Below are 14,853 nucleotides of genomic sequence, written 5' to 3'. Positions count from 1 at the left end.
GGCCTAGCCCCAGGGGTGGCAGGATTCTGAGGAGAGGGAGTGAGAGAGGCCATTCTTGAGATGGTGCTGTGAGGGGCCCTCAGGAGCCTTGAGTTGTGGCCTATGAGGGGGAGGATGGGGCAACCAGCAGCAGTGACTACCTCTTCCTGCTTGGGGAACACAGGGCCCCCTGTCCTGATGGGTACACGACCCATCTACCTCTTCTTCCCCTCAACGGGGAGCCCGGACTCACCTGCCATGGCTCTGAGTTCTCGTCAGAAGTAAGGAATGTGGGTACACTGGAGAGGACTGAATGTGGTCTTACACGCGCCCAGGGCCTGCCGTAGGGACAGAGTTAGGGCCGGAGGCCTTGGACCCTCTTTCCCCTTCCCAGCTCTGAGGGGGATGAGAAGCTCCTGCTGGAAGGGGCAGCTTTCACTTTGACTGCCATGTGGTGGGTGTTCTTGGTGTGACCTTGTAGACCTCCTAAGCCATGGGCCTTCTAGGTTTGGAGCCTGAGGAGGTGGGATGCTTGCCCCAGAACACCCACTTGGCAGCTCCTGCTGAGCACACGCTGCTCAGCGAACAGCCTCCATTCCCTAATGTGCATCAGACCATACTCCTTACAGCTGCCCTCTCCTTTCCTATGTCTCCTTGTCCATTCTTTTGTGGCTTTTCCTTGACCCGTGTTAAAATAGCGTCCTGGGCCTGCACTCCTGGGGTTGCCCTGGCCCCAGAGGAGCGGGGCCTCTGCCAATCGTGGACCGGAGAGGGTGGGGGCTCTGGGAGCTGAGGAAAGTCCTGGCACCAGCCGGGAGGGTGAGCACCTGGCAGGTGGCGTGGGCATCCTGGCCCCCGGCCATGAGGGTGTGCAGCTGGGGTGTGTGCTGCTCCACAAACTGCTCGCACTGAGGAAGGAGAAAGAAACAGGTGTGTGTTGGGGGGGACTGGGCCTGTTGCAGGACTCTCCCCTTATCTGCGTCACTCCAGCGCTCCCTCCTGACCAGGTGGAGGTCCAGCCATTGCCCCCAGCGAGCAGCTCTGGCTGTGAACAGGCTGGTGTGGGCTGAAATGGAGGGTTCTGTCGGGAAAGCCGGGGACATTGGAGATGGAGGGTCTTGCAACTCATGCACAGGGGCTGCATCTTAGCCACCATCTTCCCATCCCCCCAAATTTCAGGTCTAGAAATCTTCAAGCTCCTCTGGGCTTGGCAACCTGACGTGGTGGGCAGTGGGGAGCCCTGCGCATTCTGGAGCAGGGGAGTGCCATACCAAACGCTGCCTCCCTGGCAGGTCATCAGTAGACTTGCCTCAGGACTTGACTTTGTGAAGAGAATTCACTGTAGGGACTCTGAGTCCTGGGACTCTAGAGCCTTTAAGCCCAGCCCTCTCTGTGGGTGGATGTGTCCCTGGTGAGTCGCACTGAGAGAGGGATGGGGCAAGGACAGGACAGGGACCCTGGAGAGAAGGCCAGGCCCTCTCCTGCTCCCGTGGGCATGGCGTGATAACCGGGCCTTAGTCTTTGTCCGTGAGGGAGGCCTGCAGGTCCTCTGGGGCCCATGCCCTTTGTCCAAAGGCGACCCCTGACCTTGGCAGGTTTTGCCCTGTGTTATTTTTCCAAGGTTTTTGGGCCCACGTCCTGCCTGTTTGAGCTCCTCGAGGGCAGGGGCCGGACCATTCTGTGCGTCTCTGATGGGGAAGCCTTTCCCGGGCTCCCCCCTCCACTGGGGGCAGGCCCAGGGCCCCAAGTCCACTGCGTGCCCGTCCCTCACCTTTTGCCTGCCCAGCCAGGAGCTGAGGCATGCCTGGTGTATTGCCTGCGGCATGGCCTGCTCGCTGCTGTTCCCGGCCTGTGTGGCCACGAACATGCAGACGCGGCACTCGGACTCTTGAGGTAACCATTCTCTGGGCAGGGACTCCGGAGCTGTGAGGACTGGGAGGGAAAACCGTCAAGCCTGCCCTGCAGAGGTGCTCAGTTGTCGTCCGGACTGGTGCAGTGCAGGGGGCACCGGGGAGAGGGGAGGGCGGGGCAGGGCCAGGGGCAGGGAAGAGGAGGGTGGGCGCTGGGGAGGGGCGGGGGCGGCAGGCTCACCGGGGCCAGGGCTCTCCTCGGAGCACCGGAGGACCAGGCCGCACACCATCTGGGGCAGCACGCGGCTCAGCAGAGCATCTAGCAGCAGGACAGTGTAGCGCTCGGCCAGGCACTGGCAGATGCCACCCACCACCAGGGGTACGACATGGCACACCTGGCCCATAGCCATGGCCAGCACACCCTGGGGTGGGGCAGAGACAGGGCATGGTGGGACCTGCCCTGGCAAGGTCTACGCCATGCCCGGCACCTGCGGGCATCTCGTAGTTTGACCCTGCGCCCTTCTGGGAGGGGGAATGAGTACGCTTTTTACAGATAAGGACGCTGGGCATCCAAGAGTCTGAGGGGCCCCGCCAGAGTCACTAAGTGAGTTCAGGAGCCAGGCTACCATCCCAGCTCGGCGTCCACAGGCTCTGGGGCTGTGGGAAGGAACGTGGCCAGCCCAGACAGGCGGCCGCCAGCCGGGCCACACGGTGATCAGACCTGGGTCTTCCCCCTGCACACGCGGGGCTTGTTACATTTCCCTGCAGCGGCAGCAACTTTCATCTGTGGCTCCTGGAACCCCTGGGGGAAGTGAGGAGGTTCCCCAGCCCACCCCGATTCCAAACTCCACCTCCCAGCTGAAGGGCAAGGAGAGAGGTAGAGGTGACAAGCACTCTGGCTCATTCCCTCCTTTCTTCATTCATTCAACCAACACGTGTCAAGAACCTGCACGGCGCCAGCTGGCCTTGGCTGTGCCGCAGCTGGTGGCCGCCCCGTCCCCCATTGCTGGGAAGGTGGAGGTGGGCGCACGACACAGTGAATTATTTGTCTCTGGGGTGCTCTACCTTCCAAACGGGTACATTTCACCAAATGCTTGTGCATGTCACCTGCTTGTGTCAGAACCCACACTCGCCTAGCCTCCCCGCTTCACTGACAGAGGAAAGAAAGGTTGTTGCTCTGCCCAAGGCCAGCCCATCGACTCGTGCCCTGGACCCCCACCCCCACCTACCCAAGTACGTTACCCTGCATTGTCCTCTCTCCCCAGCTCACTGCTTCTCCCATCTGCTGGCCAGTCCCATTGGCACACAAACGTGCCAAGATGGCTTCTGTCGCTAAAAGCCTCACTCGTCCGGGTGCCTGGGGGGCTCAGTCGGTTGAGTGTCCAACTCTTGATTTTGGCTCAGGTCTTGATTTCAAGGTAGTGAGATGGAAGCCCCACGTTGGGCTCCCCACTGAGCATGGAGCCTGCTTAAGATTCTCTCTCTTGCCCTCCCGCCACCCCCGCAACCCCCCTCTTCCCTTGTGTGCACTCTCTCTAAACAAACAAAGAAACAAACCGGGATTCTTTGCCATCCAATGGTGAGCTGCTGGTGGACAAGACCGAGGTCTTGTTCATTTTTATTCTTTGATGCCTGGCACAATGCCTGGCATATAATAGCGGGGGCTTTACAATTGTTGAATGAACTCTAGGCCTGGCCCCCACGGTGCCTGAGCCTGAGCTCCGGGGTCCCTTGTGTGGCCCCTGACAGGGGCATGAGGAAGGGTAGGGGAGGGTGGAGCTGTGGAGGGCCCTGCTGAATTTCTCGTATTCCTGGATGTCTTACCTTGGGCATCACAACTTGGATCCGCTTGATCAGAGCCCTGCAGAGCCAGCAGTAGGGGAGGGGGATGGGCAGCCGCTGCTCGGAGAGATCCTGGGGGAGAGAATCACCCCCAGGTGAGGCCAGGCTGGGCCCTGGGAGAAGACATCCTCCAGGCCCTACCTCCCCTGACTTCTCTTCCCCTTTTCCCTGCCTTAAGCCCTGCTTAGAGCTTCTTGCCCCTTTCTGGCTCTGCCCTCTCCAGGGCAAGTGCTTACGGGCCTTGGCTGTGGCGTCACTGTATGGAATCCCACCTATCTGTATGAAGGGCCAGCAGTGCAGGGGCCCTCTGTCACCTGGGTGTGAGGCCCAGCCCTCACCTGGAGGGCTCCCGGCAGCCGGGGGAGGATCAGCTTCTCCGGCAGCAGGTCTGACAGCCCTGACTCCTGCCCTGGCTCTGGACGCCCAGGTTTGCACAGGCCCAGGTGCTTGCAGATGACCTTCGGGTTCTAGGGCACAATGCAGGGTGAGGGAGTGGTCAGGGTGTGGGAGGGGACCCACTCCTGCCCAGCCTGGCTCAAGGGCTTGCACTAAGACCCCTGGCTTTGGGCCTGGAATGAGGGGCAGCAGGCTGGACGGGGGCTGTGGCTTAGGGTTCTGTGGTGAGGGTGGGGGGAGCCAAAAGGCAGAGGTGGGGCTGTGTGGGGTCTTCGGGCAGGTGTCTGGGGATGTGTGTGAATGAGCACAAGCATGTGCATTTGTGAGAATGGATGAGTGCAAGCATGGGTGTGAGAGTGTGTTTGTATGTGTGAGTATATGATGGTGAGGGTTCTGCATGAGACTGAGTGTGTGAATGAGTGTATGTGAGTGTGAAGGGTGTGAGGGTGTGTAGTGGGTGTTTTGTAAACCCGTTGTGTGGACCCACTCAGTACAGCTGAGCAGGTAGGGCTGTGATCTGGGGCATGTGGCTGTGGGTCACTGTGTCTCCTGGACTGGTCACGGGTAGGGTGTGTGTGTGTTGGGCTGGGGTGTAGTGTGTGTGGGTAACTCTGCGTGTGGCTGGACATGGGGGCTGTCAGGGAGGCAGGCTGGAGGCAAGGTTGCCGGGCCCTCACAATCTGGCTCTGGAAGTAGTCAATGAGCACTGGGAAGTAGGTGTCGAGCAGGTGACTGCACTGGGGCACGAGAAGCTTCAAGGGCAGAACGTCACACTCTTTCTCCAGGAACTTCCGCATCGTGTCCTGGGAGGCAGGGAGAAGACAGTCAGGCTGGTCTCTTTGAGGTCTGTGCCCACCCGAGTCCCTGGAGGCAGGACCACCACCAGGAAGGCTGGCCACCCTCTCCCAGGACACCAGAGCTGAGAGAGTGCCGAGGGGTTAAGTAGTTGGCTACAGGGAGGATCCTCCCCCTTAGGAGATACCATCTCTGGCTCACTCCCAGGACCCTCTCCTGGCCAGGAGGTTCCCGGAGTCCCCAGGCAAACCCATGCCTCACTCTTGGCCTGGAGATGGCCTCTTTAAGGGGCTAACCTCTGTGCCCTGTTCTGTCCCCCATCTCTTGGCCCCCACGCTTCATCCAGGATCTGGGCCTCATCACCTGGAAAATGGCCTCCTTGGTCATCTTGGTGAAGATGCGGACGATGGCCTCACATTCTTGGCACAGGTCATCCTGGGGAGGGGGCCCCAAGGTGGGGAATTTGAGTGGGGGGGCCATGCTCCCAGCTCAGGTGTGTGAGGCTGACAGAGCGCTCCAAGGCACAGGCAACTACCCCCCATCCCAACCCAACCGTATCATCTTATCCCATGTATCCCAACCCATCTCATCCCCTAGGGGGGCTTGAATCCCCTCAGGCCCACGCAGAGGCCACCCAGCACGCTCTATGCCAGACCTCCAGTCCCGGTGCATCCACGGGAGGCACTCACAGCTCTTGCATGGCCCCAGACTTCCTGTAGGCAGTGCCCCAGGGCTCTGCACTGCAGTGCTTGCTCCAGGCTTTGGCACCAGAACTTGGGACCTCGGGCACAATCCAGGGACGAGGCGGTCCAGTCAGCTGCAGTTTGGGGCCAGAGCAACCTTGGGATTTAGGTCACACCCGGCACTCTGACTTCACCCAACCTCCAAACCTAATTTTACCAGGAGCGCTTGGCCCTTAAATGTGCTGGAGTCAGATGGAGCAGGGTCCCACCTGCGATATGCGCCAACCCCCACCCCCCCCACCGCCCCAAGAGCTGTGTAACCTTGGACAAGCGCGGGAGCCGGAGCCGCTCCGAGCCTCAGCTTCCTCAGCTCCTACGGACGAGGGCTAACGCCTGGCTCAGGGCCGGAGCTCGGTGCGCGCCTGGAGGCAGACAGGAAGCCTCCTCCACACCTGGCCCCGGGGGAGAGGGAGCTGAGAGGCTGGGGAGACTCACCGGCGCCTGCGCCGCACAGCGTGGACAGCAGTAGTAGCCACAGCAGCCGCTGGGACTTGGCCATGGCACCTCCACAGCCTGGATCCCCTGCTGGGCCGAGGGCCCTTATACCTGGCCAGGGGCGGGGGTTGCCAGGCTCTGTGGGGGCAGCAGGGACCTCAGTGTTTGCCTTTGTCCTGGAGAGCCCTCCAGGTGCTTTGATCCCTGCCTCTTCTGAGCGGTGACACTCTACCAGCCCCCCCCCCCCCGCCTCCCGTTTCCTGCCTGATGCCTGGTTCCTGCTCCCTCTCTCCTCCTGCCCTAAGTCCCATGGGCCTGCACTCCTGGGACCCTGCAAGCAGAGGGCTTTTGAGTGTCCACATCTGTCCCATCTCTCTGGGCTATGGGGGGGAAACAGAGGCAGGGCGGGGCAGCCAGAATGAACCCCATTACTCCCCAGCCCCTCAGGCCTCCTTTACTCTTGAGCAATACTCTCAAGAGCTTCCTGCCTGGCTCTCTCTCTCTCATTTGTTTTGTTTTTTTTTTTAAGATTTTTTATTTATTTTAGAGAGAGAGAGAGAGAGAGAGAGCGCGAGCGTGAGCAGGGGGGAGGGGCAGAGGGGAAGGGAGAGTGAAACCCAAGCCAACTCTGCACGGAGCTTGGAGCCCAAAGCAGGGGTTGATCTCATGACCCTGAGATCACGACCTCAGCCAAAACCAAGAGTTGGTCACTTAACCGACTGCGCCACTCAGGCGCCCCTCTGCCTAGCTCTTGACCCAGGGCAAGCCCTGGAGGGGCAAACCTGAGACCCTCCAAGGCCACCTACCTCCCACCCTCTCCTAATCTTTCCCCAGAAAACTCCTCTGGTTCTGTGGACAAAGGATTATCATTCCTCAGAAGAGCATTTACATGAAACCAACAAACAAAACCCCCAAGTGCCCCAGGAGTGTGAGACAAGGATGTGGGGACAAGATTTCCAGAGTGGCTCCTGAGCAGCCCACTTGTCCCCTGGGGGCCCCTCCCGGGCCAGGGCGGGCCACCACTGGAGGTCCAAGAGAAAGGAAGTGTCCTTGGCAGGGGTAGGGGCTCCAGGGTCAGGTCCCACTGGCAGGGCACGCCCGGGGATAAGCTCGCCACCTGCCCAGGGGAGGACACTTCTGTGAGTGCAAGGAGTAGAGCCTTAGCTCCTTGTCACCAGCTGGTGATGAGTGCATTGATGACGGAGGCACCCTCTGCAGTGGAGTCTCCCGGGCTCTGAGCTCCTGGAGGCGCCCCGATCCTCCTGGTGTTGGGGGGCTGGAGTTGGTGCCACTGCACACTGGATGGTCAAGTGACACGCTGGAGGTCACCCAGCGATCCGTGCAGTTTGTTGGCTCAAGCCCTTGTGAGTAAGAGAATGTGCGACCACAGATCGGGAGCAGGGTGACTTGGGCACGAGCCAGGAAGGTGGGACCGGAATGTCCTAGTGGGTCACTAAGTGGGGAACAGCCGAGCTGGACGCAGCTGGTTTGGGTGCAGTCAGGATTGGCCAAGCAGCAGAGCAGGATTTGGGGACGGCTGTCTCCAGGGTGCGCTCCTCAGCGTAGTGTCACAGAGCTAACACAGAGCCCTTGAGGCCAGTGGCTTCCCAGGACACATGCTTGTTTCTCACTCCCATCCCAGGACAGAGCAGGTTGTCTTGGGTGAGGCGGAGGATCTGGTTCACAAGGTCGTTCAGGGGCCCGGGCTCCTCTGTCTGCCTGGCCGCCGTCCCCCAGGGCTGGGAGTTCTCCCCTGGATCCTCTGACTCTGGCCAGCAGGGCACAGAGAGGAAGCCCTGAAGACATGAGGGAGGTTCAAGGCCGGGCTGAGGAGGGTTGTCCATCATCTGTGCCCTCAGCTCATGTCCAGAACTCAGGCACAGGTTCCTGCTGAGCCACACAGCAGGCTGGCAGATGCAACGTGCCCGAGCGCCCAGGGCACAGGGGAATGGAGTCGGACACAAGGCTTCGTCTCACATCCAGCCCAGTGAACGCAGAACTGAGTGTTTCGTGAGGTTTCCTGGATAGCAGGTCTGTGGCTTCTCCCCACTGCTGCGAATTGTCATCCATGAGTATAAAATAAAAGACACGCAGAAAGCCAGTCATTGCAGAGAGCCCCGGCCCTGGAGGGGAAGGAGGTACCCTGTCTCATGGTCCCTAGAATGGGTCTCTGGTTCCCCTTGCCCCAATACCACTGTCGGCACAGTTTCTGATCAAAGTTTGGCTTTTCATGGGGCATGGACGTAGGGAGAGCCTGCACAGATCTGTCCCCTGTCCTCCTGGCCCATCTATTTCTCACTGTCAATGAAAAAAAAAATCATTCTGGGAAAAACAAACATACAAACAGACAAACCCAAACACTATTAGCCTTCCCAGGGTCTGGGAGCTCATGAACTATAGTTTGTTGATAAGGATGGCTCCCCCCGGGGTGTGGACAGTTATCATTTCTGCGGGCCAGTCTCTGGTGACCACACTGTTTCCACTCAGGCTTCCTGTGTAGCACCGTGTCCACAGCTGACCTCGGTCCCCACTGCCCCTGCCCACAGCAAGAAAGTGGCTTCGTGGGGCACCCAGGCAGCTCAGTCAGTTAAGCATCTGACTTCAGCTCAGGTCATGGTCTTGGGGTCCTGGGATGGAGCCCCGAGTCAAGTTTCCTGCTGAGCCAAGGAGTCTGCTTCTCCCTCTCACTCTTTCTCTGCCCCTCCCCCCAGTTGCTCTCTCTCTTTCTCAAATAAATAAATGAAATCTTAAAAAAGAGAAAGAGAGAAAGACGTTAAAAAAGAGAGGAAGAAAGGAAGGAAGGAAGGGAAGGAAGGAAGGAAGGAAGGAAGGAAGGGAAGGAAGGAAGGAAGGAAGGAAGGAAGGAAGGAAGGAAGGAAGGAAGGAAGGAAGGAAAGGAAGGAAGGGAAGGAAGGAAGGGAAGGAAGGAAGGGAAGGAAGGAAGGGAGGAAGGAAGGAAGGAAGGAAGGAAGGGAAGGAAGGAAGGAAGGAAGGAAGGAAGGAAGGGAAGGAAGGGAAGGAAGGAAGGAAGGAAGGAAGGAAGGAAGGAAGGAAGGGAAGAAAGGAAGGAAGGAAGGGAAGGAAGGAAGGAAGGAAGGGAAGGAAGGGAAGGAAGGAAGGAAGGAAGGAAGGAAGGAAGGAAGGAAGGAAGGAAGGAAAGGAAGGAAGGGAAGGAAGGAAGGGAAGGAAGGAAGGGAAGGAAGGAAGGAAGGAAGGAAGGAAGGGAAGGAAGGAAGGAAGGAAGGAAGGAAGGAAGGAAGGAAGGGAAGGAAGGGAAGGAAGGAAGGAAGGAAGGAAGGAAGGAAGGAAGGAAGGGAAGGAAGGAAGGGAAGGAAGGAAGGGAAGGAAGGAAGGGAGGAAGGAAGGAAGGAAGGAAGGAAGGAAGGAAGGAAGGAAAGAAAGGTGGCCTCACCACACTCCTGGAATTGGAAGGCCCGTGGATCGCCTCCCTCCACTCCCCTACCCCAAGAGCCAGCTGCATCAGGGCTAGACACCTGCCCCAAAGAGGTTCAATCCACAGGCTTGGCGGAGCCAACTGGACTTTGAATTGGGAGATCAGAGCTGGGTCACTGGTGGTGGAACAGTGGAGAAGCGAAGATGTAAACACTCCAGTCAAATTGATGGTGCATGCAGAGGGTCCTTGGCTACTGAAGGCCCAGTGGCCTGGAGCAAACCCTTCACACCCTCTAGGATGGCTGTTATTATTATTTTTTAAAGATTTTTTTTACTTATTAGAGAGAGAGAGAGAGAACACAAGCAGGGGGGAGTGGCAGGCAGAGGGAGAGGGAGAAGCAGGCTCCCCAATGCAGGACTCCATCCCAGGACCCTGGAATCATGACCTGAGCCGAAGGCAGACGCTTAACCGACTGAGCCACCCAGGCGCCCCTAAGATGGCTCTTATTAAAAAACAGGCCATGCCAAGTGTCAATGGGGATGTGGAGAAGGGAACCCCAGTGCATTCCTGGTGGCAATGTGAAAAGGTGCAGTTGCTGGGTGAGCAGCCTGGGCAAACCAGTTCTTCAACAAGTCACCAGGGTACTTGGTGCCACTGAATGATATACATGGTCGATTTTGTTTGTGTATATTTTACAGCAATTTTGAAACATTGAGGGCAGGAAGAAGACAGAGAGAGGGAGAAGGAAGCCAGCTGGGGTGGAGCCAAGTTTGTTTTTCTTCTTCTTCTTTTTTTCCTTTGTAAATGAATTCACTTTTTACTGCAATATAGTCGGCAGACTTGTTTCTCTGACTGTGGAAAAGGCCAGAAGTCTGAGTGGAGAGAACTGGGGCCTGAGACAGGGGGTCAGGGAGTGTCGTCACAGGTTATACGTGGAGATCTCTGGGGTCTCCCTGGAGAGGTGCAGGGGAGGAGCCCACCGACTTCCTTGTCACTCCTCGGTGGCTCTGGGTTGCGTCTCTGTGACTTGCCCCTGGGGCTGCTCCCCAAGGGCCTAACACTGCCCTCCCTGGCCATCCCCATGCTCACGGCCATCCCCGCTCTGGGTTTGGGGGTAAAACCCAGGGAATGCCTGGCAAATGCCAGCTTGGGAGGCCTGATGGGAGCCCTTCCTAGAACTGCTCCTTTCTTCTGCCTCCAGTTCTTTCAAAAGAAGGAATTTCCCCTGGGAGGAGGGCAGGGTGGGGAAGCCTGGCCTTTATACCAGGGCTCTCATGGATGCATTCACCTGGCCCAAGACTGGTTAATGATCTGGGAGTTGGGAGCACAGGGGTCACTGCCCTCGTGGACTTCAAGTGCCTTGGGAGCCACAGACCGGTAAGCAGAGCAGGGGCACCGCCCAGGCCCTGGAAGAAGGGAGGCTCTGCCGGGCAGAGGACAGCGAGGTAGAGATTTCAGGAAGCCTAGGAGTGGGGCCGGTCAGATGGGGGGTGGATCTGGGAAGTGCTCCAGGCAGTGGGAGTGGCTCCTGCAGAGGCCTGGGAGGGGGTGCATTGGGGTTATTTTGTTCCTGTTGGCTGGAGGAGACAACTGAGGCCCCCTTCCCAAGAGTGAGCTCAGAATGGTGGGGCTCAGTGCAGGATAATGGCCGGCCTTTTAGCCTCCAGCCCCTGAGGGAATATACTTCTTTTGTTTGAAGCCGCTCCTTTTGGGACTCTGTAAGGGGGCTCTCACAAAGCACTACCATTGCCCACCATACTCAACCCATTCCATTTCTCCCTCTCCGACACCAGCGGCTACGCCCACACTTGGCAAATCTGAATTCAGAGCTGCCAGGTACATGGAGGCCTGGTGCGGGTCCATGTTGCTGTGCGTGGTTTTGTTTTCTGTGACGCAAGGGTCTGATAGTGGTAGAGACCTGTGGGAAGAACACGGTTTCTGGGTGTTAGGAGAGCTGAGTCTATGCCCCAGCCCTGTGGATGCGCTACGAGTCGGCCACACCAGTCCCCTTTGCCAGTAATGACTTTGGAGTAAACATGTGTTCAGGTTCTGGTCCAGCAGAAATCTGCTGGGGGCTTCAGGGGTGGGTGTATTTCTGGCAACGCGTCCTCCTGGTTCAGAGACCAGTGGGGACAAATGCTTCAAGATTTTTGGACATTCCCATGCAAAGATGTGATGCTGGAGCAATAGCAGCCATTCTGTCCCAGAAGGTAGAAACATGAGAAGCACAGAGAAGCAGTTTGGAGCCCTGACCTGGCTGAGCTGCCAGTTTACTATTCCTGAGCCTTTTCTGTTCTGCTTATACAGTTTCAGATATTTTCCTGTGTGTGGCCCAAATCATCTTAACCCGAGGCAGAAGGAAGGGAAGAAAGACCTAGGGAGGAAGCACGGGAAGAGGGAAGTCAGTGGATTTTTTCCGTTCTTTCTATGCAGATTAAATTCCATCTCCTCCAAGGAGGTCTCCCGGTTTGCCCCCACTGGAGTCCATCCCCCCTCCTCTTGCCCCCACGGACCACCTGTCCTTTGTGGCATCTCTCAGCGCTGGCAAACTTGCATGAACTTTGGCTTGGAGGCCACAGAATAACCCCTCCTGGGGTCTACACACAGTGTGTTCTGCCTACGTCCTGGGATGGTAGCCCTGGGATGAACAGAAGCGGGGGGTACTGCGGAGCCTTTCTGGAGAACCCTCTCCCTGAGGGACAAGGGAGTCAGCCGGCCAGACTTGTCCCTCTGACAAAGCCTCAGACACCTGAAGAGAGGTGGGGACCTGAGCCTCTCATGGCATCTGTCACTCCCCAGCCCAGCCCTGCCCCCTCAACTAAGGCCTGGTAGGTGAGTGTGGGGAGGGGGCAGGGCAGGGCTCAGATTGGGTATAAGAAGCCCACTTTGAAGGTCTCTGGCTCCAAGGTCTCATCAACCCTAGAAGCTAGAGATGAATATGTCAGTGATGTGTGGGTTTCTTAAAGGAGGGGACCCATGTTGGGGTAATGCTGGGATGGGAGAGTCATGTGAAGTTATGACAGAAGGTGGACACAAGGGAGAAAATGTGATGTAAAAGCATTAACTTTCTTTCTTTCTTTCTTTCTTTTCTTTCTTTCTTTCTTTCTTTCTTTCTTTCTTTCTTTCTTTCTTTCTTTCTTTCTTTCTTTCTTTCTTTCTTTCTTTGACAGAGAGATAGAGAGAGAGAGAGCACAAGTAGGCAGAGAGGCAGGCAGAGGGAGAAGGAGAAGCAGATTCCCCACTGAGCAGGGAGCCCGACGCAGGGCCCGATCCCAGGACCCCGGGATCATGACCCGAGCAGAAGGCAGCCGCTTAACTGACTGAGCCATCCAGGCTCCCCGTAAAAGCATTAATTTCTGAGAGCAGAACCCTGGGTGAAGCTGGGCCCCTCTTGTGGCCTGGGAACTTGAGAAACTGGTCTTGGGTGGTTCTGAAGAAATTTGCTATCTCTATGAGAAACTCCTGATCTCTTTTTGTGTCACACTCTGAGGTGTCATCAAATGGTGTTGGCCTGTGGTCAGAAGTGTGACCTGAGCTTTGATCAGGAACACTAATGAGAGGTTCATGAATCAGCCCTCCACATCTGATCTGTCTAGTTGACCAGAGCGGTGCATTCAGTAGCTTCTGTCCAAAACACAAAGCAGGTATGCCCGTCATTTCTCAACCACCAGTCAGGCTTCTAGGGTCAGCAGGCTGCCGAGGCACTGAAATGGCCCCTTAGAGTCAGTTGAATACATGAAGTGTGTCTGTAACATGTAGTTTAGAAGGTATCCAGGGAGGTGCATCCAAAATGTGAGAGGAAGCTATACCATGTGGAGCTCCTTCCTGTCATTCAACCATCCATGCATCCAACCCAAGTATCATTCGGATTTCTCTCCTTCACTTATTCCTTCCAGACCAACTCCATCCATCCATCCATCCATCCATCCAACCAAAAAGACACAAGGAGGTGATGGACACGTTCATCTTCTTGACTGATGTGCTAGTTTCATAAGTGTAGACGTGTCAAAATGATAAAGTTGTACACTTTATGTTTTCTAAAACTTTTATTTTTTTAAACAAGTGGTATAATATTTTTTCACTTTGAATTTATTTTATTTTAGAATATTTGGTGTATACAATGAATTTTTTAAATGATTTCAAGTAACCTCACTGAAATACAGGATGTGAAGATTTATAAATTTTTAAACTGCTTAGTATGACTCATTTACTTTTACTATTCTTCTTCTTTTTTTTTAATGTAGTCTCCATGCCCAGCATGGAGCTCAACAGAGGGCTTGAACTCACAACCCTGAGATCAAGACCTAAGCTGAGATCAAGAGTCGGATGTTTAACTGAAATCCCGGAAATAGGACGCAGTGAGTGGTCGGTCGCTGAAAGGCAAAGTGGATGAATGCTCGAGACATGTCAACACATCCCATACACTGTGACAAGCGTTTTTGTTCTCAGTCTGAGTGTGAGGATACTGTGTTTCCCCAGGTAGAGTCAAGAAGAGCAGAGAGTTAACAGGGAGGGGCTGGCTCACGGGGCTGAACAGCGCAGTTCTGGGGAGAAACAGCAGAGCTCGTGCAGGGAAGTTTGGGGTGGCCAGCTGAAACACCTCACGCTTGAACCCTGCGTCCCCCTCTCTTCCATCCTCTGCTTTCTGGGCTGGGTCGTTCTGGTGACCATCTTCTGATTTTATGTCCTTTTTACTGCCTTTAATGATCTCACTTCTGGTTCCCTGCCTGGTTTTTTTAGAGCCACCTGCCCCATGAGTAAGCTCCAATCCTGGGCTCCTGTGTGGGAGGAAGCTGGACTCCTGGCAGCTCAACTTTCTTTGGAAGGCAGGTCTGTTCTGTGGCCTCCCCTGGGAGATGCCGGGGGCAGGTCCTGGGGTCACCTCCCCAGGCCACGCTGCTTGAGCTTGGTTCCTGTGCATGAGAGTTCCTTCTATAACATATTTGAGTGATACAAAAGAGGCCTTGGACGAACAGGTCGTGCTATGCTCATGGTTGGAAAAGTGACTATAAAGGCATAAACTTTTTTTCCTATTAATTTTTCGTCCTAACAAAATTTAAAATGAAAATTACAATGCGGTATTTGTTTATTAAAATAATTTCATAGGTATAAGTATTATATTTAGTAGTTAGTATATATTTAGTATATAAGGTATGCTTTATATATACTTTTGGTATATAAAATTATTACAGTATATAAAATATCTGAAGTGTAATGTTATTTTTGTTTACTTTTCTTGAGTTTAGTTGACACACAATGTTACATTAGTTTCACGTGTACAGCACAGTGATTCCATGAGTCTATATGTTATGCCAGGCTCCCCACAAGTGTGGCTATAGCATCGGTTACCATGCAACCCCAGTACAACACCATTGACTATATTCCCTACGCTGTTCCTTTTATTTCTGTAACTTACTCA

General features: G+C 55.6%; 1 protein-coding gene across 2 annotated transcripts; it reads right to left on the bottom strand.

Moving 5' to 3' along the window:
- Nucleotides 1-254: 254 nt before the first annotated feature.
- On the bottom strand, nt 255-6,104 carry SFTPB (surfactant protein B). 2 transcript variants are annotated; one of them, XM_088026187.1, is made up of 10 exons: nt 6,041-6,104; nt 5,552-5,679; nt 5,226-5,297; nt 4,745-4,870; nt 3,986-4,138; nt 3,654-3,743; nt 2,071-2,251; nt 1,751-1,911; nt 807-887; nt 255-317 (listed from the first exon to the last, which is right to left on the bottom strand). In XM_088026187.1, exons 1-10 carry the CDS (start codon nt 6,102-6,104, stop codon nt 255-257), a joined length of 1,119 nt encoding a protein of 372 aa, XP_087882313.1. The 2 variants fall into 2 exon arrangements, with proteins under 2 accessions (XP_087882313.1, XP_087882314.1); XM_088026188.1 differs by having other exon boundaries at nt 1,751-1,902.
- Nucleotides 6,105-14,853: the final 8,749 nt, after the last annotated feature.

The sequence above is a fragment of the Eumetopias jubatus genome, unplaced genomic scaffold (assembly GCF_037043125.1).
Source record: "Eumetopias jubatus isolate StellerSeaLion01/CBP00866 unplaced genomic scaffold, mEumJub1_p1.0 scaffold_9, whole genome shotgun sequence".
NCBI lineage: Eukaryota > Metazoa > Chordata > Mammalia > Carnivora > Otariidae > Eumetopias > Eumetopias jubatus.
The sequence above is the reverse complement of the archived record's forward strand: the minus strand, read 5'-3'. Positions and strand labels throughout refer to the sequence as shown.